This window comes from Panthera uncia, chromosome F1 (genome assembly GCF_023721935.1).
Source record: "Panthera uncia isolate 11264 chromosome F1, Puncia_PCG_1.0, whole genome shotgun sequence".
NCBI lineage: Eukaryota > Metazoa > Chordata > Mammalia > Carnivora > Felidae > Panthera > Panthera uncia.
In genome coordinates, this window is record NC_064813.1 from 54,257,194 (window position 1) to 54,278,436 (window position 21,243).

The window sequence follows — 21,243 nt, forward strand, 5'->3', positions numbered from 1 at the left end:
CTTTTTAGTTAAAAAAAATCTAACCTTCTTTGTTCTCACAAGGGACATTTTACTCTAAAAATTAGAGAAAGACCCAGCAGCATCGAGCAAGAAGGAGCTAGCGGGAAGACGGAAAAAGAAAGATCTTTGGTTTTTTTCTTTTTTTCTGTTCATTTCAAAATAATTTTTAATAGAAGCATTTGTTTTGCTTTGGGATTATTTTTTCCATGAGTTGTGAAACTACATAAAGGGTTCTTTCCAGTGCCATTGTTTCTTCTTTCTTACCATTTGCATTTTTGCCCTTGACTTTCTTTTATTCTACTTCACTGTCAAACCAGTGGCTTTGCTCTCAAAATAATTTGTTTCTAAAACTTCTTACCCCATACTAACAACACTTTGGCACATTTATTTTTAAAATGTTGCTTTCACTGTGATTTCATTTTTATGGGAAAACCACCAGAGTCATTATTTTTATTGGGCTTGGTTTTGCATGTGAATAACATGAAAAAAGTAATATAGTATTTCTGATAGGGTCATTTATTAATATCAAAAATATTTACCTAAGTGCCTGTTTGTACCTGGTGCTATCCTTGTATCTTTTAAAGTCTTACAATTCAGACAGACAGATGACTTAAGGTAAATAAGATTAACAGATTCTACATTAGTATGTCTAGACTGCACATTATCAGTTACACTAGGCATAGTAAGAGGTGAATTCAGTGACTGCCCTTTTTGTGGGAGAAGTTTTGATTTAACTGTAATATGCATTTAGGACGTAGGTCAGCAAACCTATGAAGTTACTTGAAATAGATGAACTTTTTAAGAGAGAGAGAGAATCCCAAGCAGGCTCCACATCATCAGCACGGAGCCCATCGCGGGGCTCGATCCTGCAAACTGTGAGGTCATCACCTGAGCTGATATCAAGAGTCAGACGCTTGACTGAGCCACCCAGGTGCCCCAAAATGGGTGGATTTTAAAACAGTTGAAGAGAAGGAGACAAGTTAAAGGTGGGAATGGTGGGCCAAAATGCTATTCAGAAATTAGAAATAGATTAATGAAATGGATAAAGGAGGATATTAATTAAGTAAAAAATAAGATTTTCCGTTTTTTCTCATATTTTGCCTTTTCTTAGCACCATTGCTATTGCTGTTGCACATTTTCCTAATAGATGCCCCTTCCCTTCTCAGTCTTAACAGAAGGGCTTTTGTGAAAGTTCTCATTGTCCCTTTCCTGGGCATAATGGGTCGGAACCCAGGCTTTTCATCCTGTATTCCTAATGTTATGAAATCTTTAGAATTTAGAGTCAGTCCTTGTATAAACTGCGTTCACTGGCAGCTATCAGAATACCAATCTGGAAATACCTTCTTAAAGTCTTCAGTTCCTTAACCCTGTCCTGTTATTCGTAGTTGTGGCATTAAAGTCTTATGTTCAAAAACAAAAAAAAAGCCAGCAGTTTCATGTTAAGAAAGCCGGATAGAATTATAATAATATAAACTAGAGATTGGATCCATTATACGAACATACATTAGGAGTGCGTTTGTTTTTGTTTTGTTTTGCTTTATTTTATTCTTCAGAAACACTTAGAACTTGGGCTGATGTGTTGGCTGATTATATGTAGTGGGTGGCATGGTGGCTCCTTAAATGATAAGTCCATGTTCTGATTCCCAGAACTTGTGAATGTACTTTATTTAGAAAAGGGGTCTTTGCAGATACAATTAACTTAAGGATCTTGAGGTGAAGAGATCATTCTGAATTGTCTGGGTGGGTTCTAAATCCAGTGTTAAGTATCCTTACAAGAGATGCACAGGGGAGATTTGCCAGACAGAAGTAGGAGGAGGCAAAGTAACCACAGAGGCAGAGATGGGGGTGATGTGGCCCACAAGGCAGACAGCATTCAGTATGTAGACTTGTTCAGTACAGTCTCCTGTGTTAATCAGTGTTCCTGAGTTCAAGACTTTTCTGGTTCAGTATCTTCAGAGACTAAACTACCTGTCCATGTTAGGGTCTGTCACCAGCCTCCATCAGCCAGGGAGGGAACTTAGAAGCCCAACTGCTTCTTAACACAGACTGTCAGCCAGTCTTGTATTTTATTTTATTTTATTTTATTTTATTTTTTATTTTTTTTTTTTTCAACGTTTTTTATTTATTTTTGGGACAGAGAGAGACAGAGCATGAACGGGGGAGGGGCAGAGAGAGGGAGACACAGAATCGGAAACAGGCTCCAGGCTCCGAGCCATCAGCCCAGAGCCTGACGCGGGGCTCAAACTCACAGACCGCGAGATCGTGACCTGGCTGAAGTCGGACGCTTAACCGACTGCGCCACCCAGGCGCCCCACCAGTCTTGTATTTTTATCACACCGTCTCACCTCCACTTGCCCCCTCGAGTCCAGTTCCTAAGCATGGATCCAATTTCTCACTTAAACGTTAGCTTTTTCTTCTTTCTAATTGGTTACCACTACTCTATCCAGTTTTCATTTATATCCCAAAACTTGTTGGCATATTGTGTCTATAATTATTTCCCCTTCTGTGTTGTTTCCTTGTTTGTTTATAACTTTAATACTTTTGATTTTAGTTGCCTTTCCATAAGAATTAGAGATAAATACATGTCTGCTATTTAATTGGAAGATTTCCTTTTTATTTTAAAAGCAAAGAGGTTAATCTTGTAACTTCCTGTTGCTTTGATGGAATTATTGGTTGTCTTTAATTTTAAGGGGTGCCTGGGTCGCTCAGTCGGTTAAGTCTCTAACTCTTGGTTTCAGCTCAGGTCATGATCTCACAGTTCGTGAGTTCAAGCCCCATGAGTTCAAGCCCCATGTTGGGCTCTGTGCTGACAGCCTGCTTGGCGTTCTCTCTCCCTCTTTTTCTGCCCCTCCTCCACTTGCACACGTATGCACTGTCAAAAAATAGAATAAAAACTTTTTAAAAAGTAAACAAAAAAAATTAATTGTAAAAGTATTTCACTAACAGTAAATCTTTAAATATTTGATAATAGAAAATTTTAAAAATTTTTGTTTATTTTTATTTTTGAGAGAGACAGTGAGTGGGGGAGGGGCAGAGAGAGAGAGACTCTGAATCTGAAGCAGGCACCGAATCTGAGCTGTCAGCACAGAGCCCAGTGTGGGGCTCAATGTGGGGCTCGAACTCAGGAGCTGTGAGATAATGACCCGAGCTGAAGTCGGATGCTCAACTGACTGAGCTACCCAGGCGCTCTGATAATAGAGATTTGTTAATGTTTTGAAGTGGGTTATTTAAAAACTACTTGTTTATAAACATTTTTCTAAAGTTTTAACCTTATGGAGGGGAAAATGTCCATGTAAAGCAGATACGCGCATTTCCTGCATTTTTCTGGGTCTGCATCTTCTTGGAGGCAAGCTTTATGAACATCCCATATTCCTTTTAGGATCTTTAGATATCTAAATTCATGCTCTGGCCTGTGTGTGGTTAATGTTTCTTAGAAAATAAAGAAAAGAGAGGGTATGATTTAAAATATATATATATAGTGTATTGATTTTGTTTTTTAATCTGATAAGCAGAATTAGTAAATCATCTCTTTACCGTCACATAGCTGTGACCTTCCTTTAAATCTGTTTGAAGGGTCATTTGTATTATGCAGCATACATCTACATTTGATTTATTTCATTTTATATTTTTATATTTATTATTTTTGTGAGTTACAACTTTAACTGTTAGAAGTCTGCTTGTTAATGGTTGAAAACCATAATCTTTTTCAAAGGCTTTTGATTCCTAGATAGGAACATATTTTTTATATGTTCCAAAGACTGCCTTTCATATCATTAGCTATTTATCAAGGTATTTTTAATCTTCTGATTCTGCTGACTTGGAGAATATTGTTGCCCTTGAATTTTTTAAATCTGTTTTTTCTTAATTTTATTATATGCCGTCATTATTTCTGGAGTAAAGGCTTTCTGGGAAAGCCTTCCTTAGAGGCCAAAAAGGTATAATTGCTTTTTAAAGATCATTTTTAGGGCAAGGGAGTTTGAAAAGACATAAGTTAAAAGATGTCAAACTGATATATTAAATTACATTTGAGTCCTTAATTACTATACTTTATTTCTTGGAGCTGAGCCTGGATCCTGCAAAGTAAAACAAAAAGGTACTTGATGGGCTCATTTTAGAAGAGATAACAGCTAATATCTGTAAATCAAAAAGCCTTCAGTAGAACTTAGGGTAAGTAGTATTCTAAGTATTTTTCATCTATTAAACAAATGAGTTGTTTCTTCTGTTACATATGAAAGGGTTAACTTTTTTTTCTTAATAACAATTGCACATCTTTTTCATTATGTTAACTCAGGCCATTTGTACAGTGGATATCCATCACTTTAATCAATGTAGATTTACATGTACATGTAATAAATGTAGATTACATCTCTGTCATTTACAAATGTAGCATCTATTTTTTTTTCTTTCAAATTCCTTATATTACAAAGCTTATGTGCAGAAGTAAGTCACTTGTGTTTGTGACTTCAGCGCCCTATGTCTACCTCTCAGTAATGCCCAGTGTTTTCTTGATTCACTAGCATGTCATGTCACAAAAATTCTTGTTAAATCAATAGTAGAGACTTAGATAATTTTTGTTTTTTGTTTTTATTTCATGTATATTTTTCTGAGATAGGGCCATGAGAAAGAACACTGTTAGTGGAAGTGAGAGAACCTAAGAAAAGAGGGATTCTTATCCAAACGGTAGAAATTTTGGGTAAGGTACTGAGTGTTAAATTCAGTGGAGGTTTGGTTCTTTGGGATAAATCAGTCCACCAGACATCTTATAAGGAAGCAAGAAGAGAAGCCATTTGCAAATTGTTTAAACAAGTGTTCCAGGTAATACACGTGATATGTTGCTTATGAAATTAGAAGGTTTGGAAGTCAGAAAAATGATGATGGGAGGATGTTCACAGAAAACAGGACTCTCAAGAGGAATGTGCTTCCAGAGAATACAGGACACTTAGCTTTTAAATAATTTTAAAATGTCAAGAAGCAAGCATAGCGAAGGCACTAGTTGTTCATTGGACTAACTAGTCTGTAGATAAAGCTGCTTTGAGTATCTGAAGAAGCATTTTCCTTTCTGTGATGTGAATTCTGATGATAACAGGAAAGGAAGCACCAGTGAGTGGTATTTCTGTTGAAATGTTTGCCTGTAAGCTAAAGAATTTCATTTAAAAAGTCATAAATTAGAGCCAGTGTTCAATGCTGTTGAAACTAGTCTGTATTGAAACAGCGTCTTTGAAAACATTGAAAAGAAGTGAAATAAGTGTCAAAGAATGAAGTCATAATGAATAGACATTTTCAGCAGTAGTAATCCAAGGAAAAGCAACTGGCAGTCATCGTGCTACTATGGGGGAAGAAAGCCTACCAGTTCTCCAATTTTTCACATCCTTTATAATTTCCATTCTTTCCTCTTTTTTTCTTTCATAGAGGTTGGAAGTGCAGGGTGTTTGCTGATGGGTGGGAAGCCGAAAAAGGGATTCTGAAGAAGTAGGTTGGGGTCAGATTTTTAAGTCTTCTGTCTTCTGTTAGGGAATTTGGACTTTATTCCGTAGGGATTTGGGAGCCAGCTGTAAATTTTCATCAGTAAGCAACCTGATCGGATTTGATTCTTTGTAAGGAAGAGAAGGCTGAAGGGTGGAAAGACTGTCAGAAGACCAGCCGGTGGCTGGCTGTTGCCATAAAGCAAGAGGGAGACCTGAACTAAGGTGTAGTGAGGTGGGGGTTGGCGGAAGAGAGGAGCCAGGTTGGAGAGGTAGTTTCGAGGAATAGGTTGACTTGATTTGGGACTGACCTGATTCGGGACAGTTGTGAGGACCATGAGGTTTATGCCTTGGGAGAGTCAAAAGTGGTGACTGCTTCACAAAATCAAAACTATAAAAGGTGGAACATGTTTGAGAGATGAAGCCTTTATTTATTTACTTTATTGTATTTTAAATTCCAGTGTAGTTAACATACAGTATTCTATTAGCTTTCCATGTACAATAGAGCGAATCAGCACTTCCATACATCACACGGTGCTCGTCACGAGAAGTGGGCTTTTTAATCCCACCTCCAGTTTCACCCATTCCCCTCCCACCCTCCCCTCTAGAGCTGAAGACTTTTATGGGACCAAGTCTGCTCCAGGTTGTAGTCAGAATGAGAAGAATGACCCTAAAGAGCAGGTTAAAAACAGGAAGTGTAGGGAGAGCGCTGGCTTAGTGCAGGAAACATGAGCACAGAGGAGCAGACAGCCAGAATAGCAATGGACCTTGAGGCCCCTCGTTGCAGAAATTCATGAGTCCGGTATGTCTCTCTAGGGCCCTGAAATTTTAAGAACAACTGAACCCGTTTACCTAGTCAGGGAAGATGCCTACTGTACTTTAGAGAGTTTTTCACATGATTAGGTTTAAATGTTTTAGGTTTAAAGAATTGTCAGTTATTTGGAGAGAGTTCTATAATCCAGGACCTAAAGATCCCACTCTTGAACCAAATAAATGAAACCCCATATCAGCCACATACCAACATGTGAGAAGGCACATTGACTGATTCCTTGATTTTGACCCTGAGTGATTTTTAAAAACATTGTATTGAGGACGCTCTGTTTAAGGAAGCAACAAAATTTACATTTTGTATAAGAAAGGTTTTCATTAAAACTTTAAGTTTTAATCCCTTAGGGAATATCTCTTTCCTTCCTGCATTCAGAACACGTACCTATCTAGAGTGTTGTGCTTTCCCAATATATTGAATAGTCAAGATTTTAATAATCTGGAGCTGTTATTTTTTTTTCACATACTCTCCAAATTTGTGGTTATTCCTTTTGCTCGTTTCTTGAAAAGTTGACTAAATTTAGTCAAATTTCTTAGAATTTAAGGGTCTATTTCCTTAAAGGTGGGCCTGAAGCAACTATGTATATGATTAATTTTAAGTCTGTGAATCTTAAAAGAATAATATATTGGCTGCTGTTACAGGAAAGCATTGGCTGACTGTATGGGACTCAAACTCTTGAATTACACACTTGTGTGGTTTTCATTTATTCGAAGTTGCCAATATATCACGTTCACCTATGTTTATGATGAAGCCACGACAATAATTTTTGTTATAGTAAGGGAAAATGTTAGCTAGTTTTTTGTTAAAATGTAATTTTCTTTGTGATGGCTGGACAACAAATTTCTATAAAAAAGTCCCTTGGAGAAAAAATTACTGGGGGAGAAAAGGTTTTGTTTTTGTTCTTTTTTTTTTTTTTTTTTTCCTGATTTTTGTGATACGAACACTTGACATGTCAAACACAGAGGTAAGTTTGGGGGCTGTGTCTCTCATACATTTGTCATTAATGGCAGTCACATTGCCTTCATAGCTAGGTAATTAGTGATGGGAATACTTTTCAAATACCTGGCTTCTTTGGAATCTTAGTAACTTAGACCTAGACTCTGCACTGCTGTATTCTGTTAAAACTGGTTCAGAGACCTACTAAATTCCTGCTTTTGAAGTAAGAAACCTAGGAATGGAGGGACCCCTCACCAGCTCCCTAGGTGGTCCCCCAGAAGTTTTTAGGATTTAATTTCTTGGGGGAATGGAAGGCAGGCAAGCTGATAGAGAAGGATGCTGTCCTTAAATTGCCCCCGCATCACACGGCAACAGTGTTTTACTTGCACATGAAAGCAGCCCCGGCTGGAATGTGTGGAATGCTAACTTTGTAAATAATTCAGCTTCATGTTTGTTTACTGAAAATGCCTAAATAGATGAGAGTTTAGACAAAAGAGAGACTCCAAAGTTTGAAATGAGAATGAGCATGATTGTACATATTGCTGTTGATGGGAACAGCTTAAAGCCAGTTTCTCAACTCCTTTTAAAATAGGCTGTTTAGCTTGAATGTAGTGTGGTTTCAGATTTGGACAGCAGTTGTAATCAAAGTGAACTTATGTTTGGCACAGTGGTACGAGCAGCATTTTCACACGGGGGATGTATGGGTATGAGGGAAGAAAAGAACTAATTACGTAGCTTGTGTAGAAATCTTTAGTTACCATTAAAGTAAAAATTACTAACGGTGCCATATGTCTCCTGGCCCTGTTTTAAGAAATGTTCTATTTGAAGTTGAAGTGGATGCTTGTTTAGGATTTGCATCGGCGAGGTTGAAGCTTTTTTTAATTTTTAATTGTCCTGTGCATGGTGAGTCTTATGCTACATGCTTACCCTTAGATGGTGCATTTTTAAAAATCTAAAGAATATTTTGCTGTTTCTTGCTGAAAATCATCTATGGGTTTGTTGGGGGTTTTTGTTTTAGGGTTTGATTTGGCTTTTTTGTTTGTTTTGTTTTTTTGTTTTGAGTTGTAGGCAGCTGAGAATGTTTATGGGGATGCATGACGAATTAGATGGTAGCAAAGGCCTGGAACCTGACTGCCTGGGTTGAAACCCTTTGGTCTGCCATTTACTGTGTATGCATTACTTACCCAAACCATGCCTCAGGTTTCTTGTGTGTTTAAGATAATCATTCTAGTAGTAGTAAACATCTCCTAGAGATAACAGAGAGTCAACTGAGTTAGTATAGGTAAAGTGCTTAGAACAGTGCTTAAATAAATGCTGGCAGTCTTTCTTTAAATTTTGTGTTCCTTGTATTTACTTCTTATTTTTCCTAACAGATAGTAGTCAAAAATGAATTTCAGTTGGAAACCAATTTGAAAAGAAACTGTTACTGCTTATGAATTTTTGAATTATCCAATAATTTAATAAAAATTATGTTTAGATTTGGAAAGTTCTCTCTCATTTTAAGTGTATCTACTCTAGTAATGTATAATTCTTACAAAATAATAAAACTCGGTTTTGAGGACCTAGAAATTTGTCTACTTTTTCTTCCACATTTTAAGCTATGCTTAAGCTAACTCTGTTACAAGATTTTTCTTGCCAAGGAAAGTTTGGTTTCTAAACGGGTGTTTTCGTCCTATGGTATTTGAAGGCTCTCATCTTTGTGAACACTGTGAACATCATTAGAAGATTACATATGTCCCTAGTTGGGGATTCTGTTCATATATGTGATGATTAGGGGCATTACTAAGTAGGAAAGGTGGTAGAGGGACCAGGAGGGGGCTTGTTAGTGTTTGTTTTGTTCCAGGTACTGAAAGTGGTTTTTATATAATTACCATTTGAAGAAGTACTGGAATTCTCATTTTAGAGGTGAGAAACCCCAAATCAGAAATATTAAGTGACTTGCCCCAGGTCACATTGATAGTAATTGGTAGAATCTGGATTAAAACTGCGTCTGTATTGCCCCAGAATCATTTCAGTCATTTGTGCCTGCCACTTAAGAAGATTTGAGATACTTCTGTTTAGAAGCAGAACTGAAAACTGTGTCCTCCCTTCTCTCACCTAAATGAGCTAGAAGAGGTGGGTCTGGCTAGTGAGCGACATGGTTCCTCCCCCACCCCCGCCCCAGCCCCAGCCCAGAAGGAGGATGATGGGAGAGATGGTTTGCAGTCTGTTTTTTTCCCTGGGTCTCACATCCCCTTTGTTGGATGGGTAGCAGCACATGCAGACTGATAGGCTTAAAAAAAAACAATTTTAATGTTTATTCATTAAACATTAAAGAGAGAGCACGAACAGGGGAGAGGCAGAAAGAGGGGAGACACAGACTCTGAAGCAGGTTCTAGGCTCCAAGCTGTCAGCACAGAGCCTAACATGCGGGGCTCAAACTCTTGAACTGTGAGATGGTGACCTGAGCTGAAGTTAGACGCTTAACTGAATTGTTAAGGAAGATAAAAATATTACCACGGTAGAACATTTCAGAATTATAAAACAAACTCATTAAACTCGTTTAAGGAATTCTTCATAAGTTTACTGTTAGACTTGACTTTCTATTCTTTTATCAAGGAATTAATTAAAATTTACTGGGTATCAAATGCATTCTGTATTTAATCACTGTTTGCCTAATAGAAATTTTAGAATCTTTTTTCCCCCCTATTACTTTATGGAAATTTTCAAACAGGAAGAAAGTAAGGAAAGACCAGTATTTCTCTCACGAGGTTCTAAATTTGTTGACACTTGTCTGTGTGTTTGTTTTATAGAGCTATCTGCCTGTCTTTATCCCCGTCTAGTTTTTGTTTGGGGTGATTATTGGAAGGTAATACCCATACTATCCTAGAAATTCTCTCTTTTTCACAGCTTTATTGGGATAAAATTCATATATCATACAATTCAGAAGTTTCATTTACAACTAAACCAGGTGTCTTGAACAAGGAATCCAGGTTCTAAATCTGTCTGTCACATCATGTCTTTCAGCTTTCTCCTCTGTGCCCTTTCACTGTAAGTGGAAAGTTAGGACCAAAGGTCAGGATTTAAGTTAAACTTTTTTTGGCATAACTGTTTCATAGGTGTGATACTTAAATGTATAGTTAGTATGCTGTCACATCAGGAGCCAGATTATCAGAATGTCCCATATTAGTGATTGTCCTGTTTCATTTGGTTCAAGTGGTAATAAATTTTTCCTTATTAAAGGTGCATTTTCCCCTCTACAGTTAGAGAGTAATTTCTGGGGATGAATAATATGAAAGGAGCAAATATACCTTTCCCCATCTATCTTTTGTCGTTTAGCGCCAAGTGATGACCCCTGCTTAAAACAGGTATGTTACTGGAATTTGCAGAATGGTGATTTTCTCATTTATTTCTACTTAACTTTTTTAGGAATATGTTTTAAGTTCCAAAAGATGAGGGTTAATGTTCCTTTCCTTTTAATTATTGCTTTCCAGAGTAAGGTGTTGGCTTAACTATCATCTCCAGTAGAAGCAAGTGAACCTTTTCCCCTCCCCCACCTTTTTTCTTTGCCTTTGTTTAATATCACAGACATAAGAATGAGTGTCTAGTTTTTCAGTATTTTAGTATCATTATGCTTCTTTTGATGTTTAAATTCACAAATGTAACAATGAGAACCAGTGCAAACTAGCTTCTTGTGCCGTTCTGACATGACCTCATTTTTCTTGGCATACTTTCTTGGTTTCTGGGACAATAAGCTCTTAGATTACAGACCCAGAATCACATGCTTTTCCGGGAGTTTGAGTGAGGACTGTCCATATATTTTTAAATCTTTTGTTGATTTCAGTAGGTAGATTGGGAGTGTGCATATTTCTACTAGATATTACTTACTTTTCTTTATATTTCATAGTTTTACAAAGAACTTTTACAGTGTTTTCTCACTTAAACCTTTTAACAAATTTATGATATTAAAACATCAGTGTCTGTTTTCTAGATGAATACTAGGCTTTCCTAATTAGTTTATAAATCTGAATTCTCATCTATGTACTATGTAGTGTAGCTGGTAAAAGAATGGGCTTTAAGAGACTAATCGGCAGAGTGTATTCTGAATGTTTCAAGCTCCTAACAGAGTCTAAAAATACATAGAGCACTTGTGTCAAAAAGGCTCCTTGAGGTGTTAAACATTTGTCTTCCTGGCAGTTTAGTCAACTTCAACTTAACAGTTCTTAAGATATTATAAACAATGAGGAGAAGCTCCACTGCATGGATGTTTTCTCAGATTTAACTCTGAAGTGAGGTGTTTAGATAGCAATTTAGAATAGAAGCCACCAAATAGAATCACTTTGAGCAAAGGCATATGTATTGCGTACATAGTAAAACCAAGGGCAGCAAATGAAGTTAAAATAAAAAAGAATGCAGCACAATGAAAAAAAAAACTGCATCAAAGAAACTTTTTTTTTTTTTTAAGGAATAGGAGTCCTGAATTCTTGGCAAGCTACACAGAATTAGGTTTTCTTAGAGAACTTTATACATTTAACATGTGCTTGGACTATACCTAAAGGTGACATAGTTTTAGCATCTTGATCTTTTCTAGTTTGCTTGGATTTTATTAGTGACCTGTTTAAATTTGTAAACTGTACAAGAACCTGGAAGCTATATAATAGCTAACAAAAACAAAGCACAAATGGGCTTGTTGCCTGGAATACCATTCTAGTAATATAGTTAAGGCGAATTAAAATAAGTTTGTGAAGGAATGAAGAAGGCACAAATTGGTCAAGACAATTAGAAATTGCTTATAAAAAATTCTTTGAGAATCAGAGAAAAGTTGAGTGTGTACGGATATGGGATCTTCCCTGTAAGCTTGACTCCACTAGAACTGTTACACATTCTAGATTGAAAATTTTAATGCTTCATGATGAAATTTCCAATCCTTTATGGTTAGTGGGATGTTTTAATATCTGACATGATGAGAAAATCATTGATGTCCTTATTCAAATTATAAACATTTGGGGCTGTATTTCACTTTTGTTAATTTCTGCCAGAGTATATCTTTCGTGTCAGGGATCTCCCATATATCCTTCATTTCTCCAGCAGAACTTTTGGATAAGTGGTAGTCAGTAATCAGGAGATTACTAACTACAGCTATAAACAGCTTACAGAAAATTTGCAACAACAAAGGTATTAAGGTGAATTTAGCCAGTGTGTTAAGAACCTTTTTTAATTTAGGTGAAACAAAATTAAAATGAAAACTGAACTTTCTTCTCAGGGAAAGCAATGAAATCACAACTATTGCTGATTGCTAAATATAGATGTGATTATACTGTTTATTGTTTTAGGATTTGACTTTAATTTTCCCCTTCAAAATTGAAATGAGGTTAAGCTCTTAATTAATTATTTGGTATTAGATTAATGAATAATTCCAAACCTCTGTTTTCAGTTTTCTTTTCATTAGCTGCCAATGTATGTTTGAACCTTGAAATGGAAGCTGATTAACGTTTTTAAGGGTTGTCATCATCAAAATTGACACAGACTGCTTCTGTATGATCTTGATTAAATATTTGTATAAAACCAGGCCAATGAGAGAAGGGACTATTTTGTTTCCTTGTATCATGTGGTTTTCATTAAGTTTTTGCATTTAATCAGTTCTCCTTTTCAGTTGATGTAGGCCCAGAGAGTTATCTCGTAGGTTGCTTTTGGTTATTGAATTAGTACTGCCTGCAGCAACACTGACAGGCTTTACAAGCTGCTAAATTTTGATCCTTCCAGTCTATATGTTTAATGTTAATACAGTGTCCATCTGATGATAGTAAATATATACGTATATATGTAGTGAATATATATAGTATAGTGAATACATATAGATATGCACTATATACCAAGGTTAAGGGAATTATCTTTAATTTCTTTCAAGTCCTAGATGTCTAAACCCTCTGATTTTCAGTGTTGTAATCAATAGTTCACTGTGATTCAAATCCAGAACTCTTTGGTTTTCATTCCTGGTGTGAAAATAATGCATCAGATTACCTCTACCTCTGTTTTATAAGCAAAAAAACAAAAACAAACGAAAAACCTAATTCTCATGTCGTCTTAACACATAATGAAATCTACTTACAAATCACTTTAGGCAAGTTTTTCCAATGAATGACACATACAGGATTTCCCTTGGCGTCCTTATTTTCTTATATTTATCTCTGATGCATCTTTTCTTTGTGGATGCTCTAGATATTCAGGAATTTTTTATACTTAATGGCAGATCATCTTTATGGAAAAAAAAAAGTAAATTGACAGTATGTAAATCTATTGTGTAAGATAATTTTCCCAAGTTTTGACTTTTATAGATGGCATTTTCAGTGTATTTTAGTACTTATCCTACTATGTAATGTATAGGTTATAACAGGTGATATGGTAATATAGAGAGTTGTTATCAATTAAGTTGTAGAGCAGTATAGCATTACAGAAAGAGCTTGGACTTGGAATCCTGGATTTTGGTTTGAGTATTGACTCAGCCATTTATTAACTGAACTTGAGTAAGTTGCTTCACTTCTTTGAGCCTTAACTTCCTTATAGAAGATGTGAGAAAGACAATCGCTGTCTGGCTAGGAATCTTAAGAGACTTAGAAAAAAGGCAATATTATGTAAGCTGTCCGGCATATAATAGCTTCCTAGTATAATTCATGTTTTTAATATTTTTTTTCATTTGAAAAAGTTGGAAAGGAAAACAGAATCATATGGTTAATAAAACCAGAGGGTGCCTTAGGGGAGATTTTTGGGAAAGATCTTAGCGGAGGCTTGTAAAACTTCTATTTGTGAAAATGATTGAGGGATAGTTCGTTTTCTCCTTTCTTGCTGTCCTGTTTTTTTCTGTTTAAATTAATTTTTACTTATCCATGTGGTTTAAAAGGCCTCATTTTGCCAAAAGGGTTATTTATTATAAAACAGTTTTCTGCCTCCTTCTGCCTACTTTCTACGACTCCTACCCTAGGGCAACCACTTGTTACTCCTTTAGCTGTTATATTGGCTTTTACACATCTCTGTATTCTTTTTTTTTTTTTTTTAATATGAAATTTATTGTCAAATTGGTTTCCATACAACACCCAGTGCTCCTCCCAATAGGTGCCCTCCTAACCCTCCCCTCCCTCCCACCTTCAATCAACCCTCAGTTTATTCTCAGTTTTTAAGAGTCTTTTATGGTTTGGCTCCTTCCCTCTCTCTCTCTTTTTTTTTTCCCTTCCCCTCCCCAATGGTCTTCTGTTAAGTTTCTCAGGATCCACATAAGAGTGAAAACATATGGTATCTGTCTTTCTCTGTATGACTTATTTCACTTAGCATAACACTCTCCAGTTCCATCCATGTTGCTACAAAAGGCCATATTTCATTCTTTCTCGTTGCCACATAGTATTCCATTGTGTATATAAACCACAATTTCTTTATCCATTCATCAGTTGATGGACATTTAGGCTCCTTCCATAATTTGGCTATTGTTGAAAGTGCTGCTATAAACATTGGGGTACAGGTGCCCCTATGCGTCAGCACTCCTATATCCCTTGGGTAAATTCCTACTAATGCTGTTGCTGGGTCATTAGGGTAGATCTATTTTTAATTTTTTGAGGAACCTCCACACTGTTTTCCAGAGTGGCTGCACCAATTTGCATTCCCACCAACAGTGCAAGAGGGTTCCCGTTTCTCCACATCCTCTCCAGCATCTGTAGTCTCCTGATTTGTTCATTTTAGCCACTCTGACTGGCGTGAGGTGATATCTCATTGTGGTTTTGATTTGTATTTCCCTGATGAGGAGTGACGTTGAGCATCTTTTCATGTGCCTGTTGGCCATCTGGATGTCTTCTTTATCATGTGTTCTGCCCATTTCTTCACTGGATTATTTGTTTTTCGGGTGTGGAGTTTGGTGAGTTCTTTATAGATTTTGGAAACTAGCCCCTTGTCTGATATGTCATTTGCAAATATCTTTTCCCATTCCGTTGGTTGCCTTTTAGTTTTGCTGATTGTTTCCTTTGCAGTGCAGAAGGTTTTTATCTTCATGAGGTCCCAATAGTTCATTTTTGCTTTTAATTCCCTTGCCTTTGTGTCAAGTAAGAAATTGCTGCAGCTGAGGTCAGAGAGGTTTTTTCCTGCTTTCTCCTCTAGGGTTTTGATGGTTTCCTGTCTCACATTCAGGTCCTTCATCCATTTTGAGTTTATTTTTGTGAATGGTGTAAGAAAGTGGTCTAGTTTCATTCTGCATGTTGCTGTCCAGTTCTCCCAGCACCATTTGTTAAAGAGAATGTCTTTTTTCCATTGGATATTCTTTCCTGCTTTGTCAGAGATTAGTTGGCCATACGTTTGTGGGTCTAGTTCTGGGGTTTCTATTCTATTCCATTGGTCTATGTGTATGTTTTTGTGCCAATACCATACTATCTTGATGATTACAGCTTTGTAGTAGAGGCTAACGTCTGGGATTGTGATGGCTCCCGCTTTGGTCTTCTTCAAAATTACTTTGGCTATTCAGGGTCTTTTGTGATTCCATACAAATTTTAGGATTGCTTGTTCTAGCTTCAAGAAGAATGCTTGGTGCAATTTTGATTGGAGTTGCATTGAATACACATCTCTATTCTTAACTTGTTTCTTTTCTGTTTTTTCCTGAAGTTAATTATTGTCTTGGTCTTTGTATGTAACTTTCTTAGTTTAGGTTTTCACAATCCATTTACCTCAGGTAATACATCTATTTTAATTATTTTCTTTGAGATATTCTCTCCTGGAGTCTTCCGTTCTTTCTCTAGGCTGATTGCGCTCTGAGGCTGCTTCACAGTTGTCATCCTGGGACTTAAGTTTTCTGTGATCCTTGGAGTTTTCTGGATTGGATTCCATATTTCCTGGATCTCATTCCTTCTTTCTTGGTTTACTCCCACTGTTTTGATAAAGCATATCCTCCATGTTTTTGTCAGGTTAAAATGATGGTCATGCTCCAGATTGTCTGCCTGATGCTTAGTTACCATTCCGGAGTCTCCATTTTCTCTCATCCTGCAGTTTCTCTTCTTCTTCCTGTGTTGGATTTCCTAGTTTTTCTATCCTGTGTCTTTCTCTTCTTGGTTTACCCCACCTTTTTGTGGAGGACATTCTCAGTAGTTTCCTGAGAACTACTAGAAGTAAACTTTTGGGTAACTTGTATGTCTGAAAGTACCTCTGTTCTGTCCTCATACTTGAATAACAATGTATCTAGGTATCAAATTTTAAATTGGAATTTATTTTCCTTCAGCATTTTGAAAGAATTTGTCTCTTTCCTGCATCCAGGATTGCCATAGGAAGATCTGTATCTATTTTGATTCCTGATCATCTCTAAGTATGTGACTTGTTTTCCTTCTGAAAGGTTATAGGATATTCTTTTAGTATCTATAATTCTGAAATTTTACAGATGACCTTGATGTGGCTTGGTTTTTCTTTTGTATTTTGGACCTTCAGGAAGGCTCTTTTCGTTCTGGAAATGTGTGTCCTTTACTTTTGGGAAATTCTTCTGGAAGTGTTTCATTGATTTTCCTCCCCTCCTTTTTGGCATTCTTTCTGTATAATTGTTATTTTGTATGTTGAACCCCCTGAACTCATCCTCCTGTTTTCCACTACTTTTTTTCTTTTTACACTATTTTCCTCACTTTTATCTTCTCACCCTTGTATTCATTTTTTATTTCTTCCATCACATTTTTAATTTCAAGGTCTTTGTTATTCTGTTAATGTTTCTTTTTAAATAGCAAACTACTTTTGTTTTGTGGGTGCACTGTAATCTCCTAACTTTGAGGATATTAATGGTATTTTCCCCTAAACTTTCTTCTCTCTGAACAGTGTTGCTTTCCTACAAGTTGCTTTCGAAACATTTGTGTTTGTTATACTCTGTTTTCTTTCTGATAATCCTAAAATGTCTATTCATGATTAGAACAAATAATCCCAGAGGCGATTGAAGTTCTGAACCATGTGGGTGTTACCCATGTGACATGAACTTTAGTATAACATTCTCTCGATTATTTATTAGCAACTGGCTAGATTTTCTCTAGAGCCTTCCTGATCTTCTGTCTGAAGGAAAGGGTCTGCCTCCCAGTATTTCAGGAGCCCAAAGTGAGAAGGGGGCTGGGACTCATTATTGGGGGGCAGGGGATATAACTGAATCCCCTGTTTCTGGTATGTACATGTGCCTTCATCTGTGCCCACCTGTGACCTCTCCAGAGGTTGAACAGTCTTCTACCAAGCTTGTGTGAGACTGGGAGGAGATCCAGAGATCTGATTCCTCTCAACATCACGTTTGCCCAGTTCTCTTTATTTTGATCCTTCCATTCCTACCCTCACTTCCAAAAGTATCCAGTCAATGCCAGTTCCTGGGGGTTTTGTTGGTTGGTTGGTTGGTTGGTTGGTTTTTGAAGATCCTACAGTGTAAACTGGGTTGGTTGCAGCTTGACAATTGCAGTGTTAGGAGTCAGCTTTCTTGGGTTTGCCGGGGTAGTCCCGTCTTGCTTCCACCTTCTAAAATTGTGTTGCTGTTTTCTATTTGGACCTTCTCCTTGTGGATTATATCTTCAAAACAACAAATCACTCTTCTGTTGTTTTATTGAGTTTTGCAGTTGAGCAAGACTGGTTGTTTCTGTTCAAACTATCCCCTTATGTGCCCCCCCCTGCCTTTTTTCTTGCTGTGTATTTCTTTAGCAAGTGTAGGCATAGAGAGTAAAGGGTTATCCTTTTGTTTTTAAGACAGAGTTTTCTTTCTTGAACTGCCATCATGACAGATACTATAGGAAAAATCTGTTTTTAAAATGTATTAACCCATACTTGTTTATACTGAGTTTTCTATTGTCTGGTTTTTTTTTCTCTCCATATTTTTGCTTCACAGAATAAAAATACAACTGTAATATGAAATCTTGAATGATGGCAATTTATAAAATATCCAGTGATGTGTCTAACATTGGATTTCCAAAACTTAAAATCTTTTCTCTCTAGCTATAAAGTGTACTTGGTTTTGTAGCAGTGAGTGAAACTCACTAAGAAATATTTGTTCTTTATAGACTGGTGATTCTCAGACTTTAGCAAGTGTCAGAAGCACCGGATGGCTTATGAAAGAGACTGCAGGCTCCAACCTCTAGTTTCTGAGTCAGTAGACTTGGAGTGGGGTCTGAGGTTTTCAATTTCTAACGAGTGATACTGATGCTAATGCTGCTGGTCTGGGGACCACACTTGGAAAATTACTGATATAGATGATACTGAATGCTTAAAAAACAAAACAGTACCACCAGAATTCCCCAGTAAAGCTTTACTTCATTGTTATTTTTCAAATTGATCAATTGAGAGATGCTTTGAATTTATTGTTGTTGTTCTCCTTGCCTAAAATACATGTTCACATAATTGTCTTTCAAGACAAGCATGGTCTCAACATTTTATAAGGAGTCCTTTCCTTTGGTCCACTATTGTTTCTTTCTGAACTACGGGTTTGAGGCTTTGTCCCTTCCCACCCTTCCTGCCTCCCTCATTTCTTCCGGTGCTAAGAGCTTTAGTGGCACCGCCTGGTAGAGGAGTAACTCAGTCCAGCAGAAGTTGGCTGTCAGGATGAGCTCTCATGTAGGAACAGTCTGGATTGAGCTCAGTCATGTGAGATCTGCCTTCTGGTTGATAACATGTTGATAGCATGTTGGGTGCATTTGTCTGAACACGGAAGCTTACCGTTGAGATTGCATATTTATACGTAAACACAAACGTCAACGTCAGGGTAAGTCTTTACTAGTCAGTAACTTGCATGTGGCTATACCAGGAAGCATACATTTTTTAGAATTTACTTGAAAACTGAATGATTAATTTGGCAGGGAGGTGTTTTAATTGTTGTGTCAAAGTGGGTCCCTTCATGGGAACAACTCTTTCTCGTAATTAAGGTGAGGAGATTAGCAAACAAAACTTCAGTTGAAGCAAAGAAAATAAAAATAGCCTTTTTTCCGGTTAAGTAACTTAATCTAACAGAAGCAAAAATAGTTTTAGGAAAGTAGGTTTGATATTGTAGAAACGAGGGATGGGAAGGTGTTAGCATACTCCATGAGGAGAGTTACAGATTTCCTTCTTACTTGATTGCTCCCCTATGGGTGTGGCAGGAGAGCCTTTAGAACTGTTTTACTGTTGGTTTTTAACCAGCACAGATATTTTTTGTTCTTTACGTTGGTTAAATTATAGTACAAGTATGCCTTTTGACATACTAAGTCAATTCTGAAATTTTTGCTCACATTTATTTATATGCTCTCCAGTCTTCCCATTATATTTGGGTACAAGCTCTGCTTGATTCTTTAATCCCAGGAAGACACGAGTAATCCAGTAGGACATGTTTTCTGGTTTGTAATAGTGTCCTTTTCTTTCTTTCTTTTTTTTTTCCCCCCTAAATGGAGTGACTGTTTCAGGGCTATGTTTTTTAAAATAAAAGGTAGCTTCAGAATTAGATAAGTAGTCTCTTGTAACCTAGAAAATGTCTTTAATATCTTTTCTCTTAAAAATTGCATAGCCCCAATAAAGATAACACTATTTTCTAACCAAATATCCTGGGTTCTTACATGTTTAGGGAGATTTTTCCAACATTGTGTATTTTTGTAAATGGTATAAATAGAAAGGCATAGACTGTTAGCTCCAGGAAGACAGGGACTTTGTTTTGTTCATCAGTGTATTTCCAACATGAAGAACAGTGCTTGATACACAGTTTTCAGTAAATGTTTGTGGAATGAAGGAAAGAAATCCCAGAGCTTGAGTTCCGCATATATTGTATTACTTAATTAATACCACAAGGTGGTACTGTTGTACCATGAAATGAAAGGCTGTAATTCTTAGGCTGTCATACAGTTGTACGTAAATCCTGTAAATAAGTAAAATGAATTGACTACCTATTATGTTTATTGCCTGCTTCAGTTATTTATCATTTTAGCATGTGATTAGTCTTTTGATTACATAATTAGGTCAGGCAATGAGATCATAACTTAAATAAAGAACATTTGGTTCAAATTTTTATCAAGTGTTAAATGAGATAACATCTATAAAAATCTAGCACAGAACCAAGTTACTTTTCCTTTTATTTCTTGTTTTGGGGGGTTAGAAGCCTTTGTTAAATTTCTGTTTGTTTTAAAATAATTTGCCAACATTTTTCTAATAGTCACTGAATGTTAAATAATATGTGTTGGTTTTGATTGCCAGATTTTAAAAAATTGGCAATAAACCTAGATTTTACTATATTCCCTCCCCCTGCAAAAAAATTATTTTGCTTTCATTGTTCCTTTATGGGGTTAAAATACTAACGTATAGCTCTATTACATATTTATGCATATATTGTAGTATATAAATTAAATCAGTCTATAATTTGTCTTGTTTTCATTCCTATTGTAAAAGTAAGTGTTGATAAGTTTGTTTTGTAGCTTGGGTTTTATTATTTCCTTATAATTAAATTGCCTTTTGATATTTTGGTTCTGTAATTGCCTTCAGACTGAAGGGAAATCAGAAGAGGGCCCTGGATGGACAATCCTACGAGATGATTTCATGATGGGAGCGTCCATGAAAGACTGGGACAAAGAAAGTGATGGCGCGGATAACAGCAGACTGGGGTCTGGAAGCGACTCCGACACATAGGCTGTAGAGGAAACGCATATACTGTCGTCGTATTTTTCCTAGAAAAATACCTCATGCTCTCTGAGTTGGACATTTATAAAGCTAAAATTTGTAAGAAATCCAGAAGACTTTTACTATTACCAACTTGGTGTTTTTCCTTTTCATGAAAACTTTGTGAAAATTAGGTTTTCGGACTATGTATACTTTTAAGCATTGTTGCTCAAAACATTTGTGAAAAGAAGTGTTCCTTATTGATCAGCGAGATGGCACAATTTGCCAGGACATTGTAAGTTTTACACGCTGGTCTGGACATTGGTGTTTTGTTCCAGTTTCACTAGTTTCTAGAAATACAGTGCTCTTCATAATTAAAAATGAACTCCTTGAAGTCAGTATGTTTCAGCTTTCCAACTTCTTAGACCTGTGTGTGTGTGTTTGCAGCAGGGGGTG

General features: G+C 36.6%; 1 protein-coding gene across 1 annotated transcript in view; it reads left to right on the top strand.

Moving 5' to 3' along the window:
- RRP15 (ribosomal RNA processing 15 homolog) overlaps window positions 1-21,082 on the top strand; it is a 40,300-nt gene extending 19,218 nt beyond the window's left edge. Inside the window, exon 5 of the mRNA XM_049634562.1 lies at window positions 20,674-21,082. Within this exon, the coding sequence (XP_049490519.1) occupies window positions 20,674-20,817 (144 nt within the window). The 3' untranslated portion in view covers window positions 20,818-21,082. The remainder of the gene's footprint in view (window positions 1-20,673) is intronic.
- Window positions 21,083-21,243: the final 161 nt, after the last annotated feature.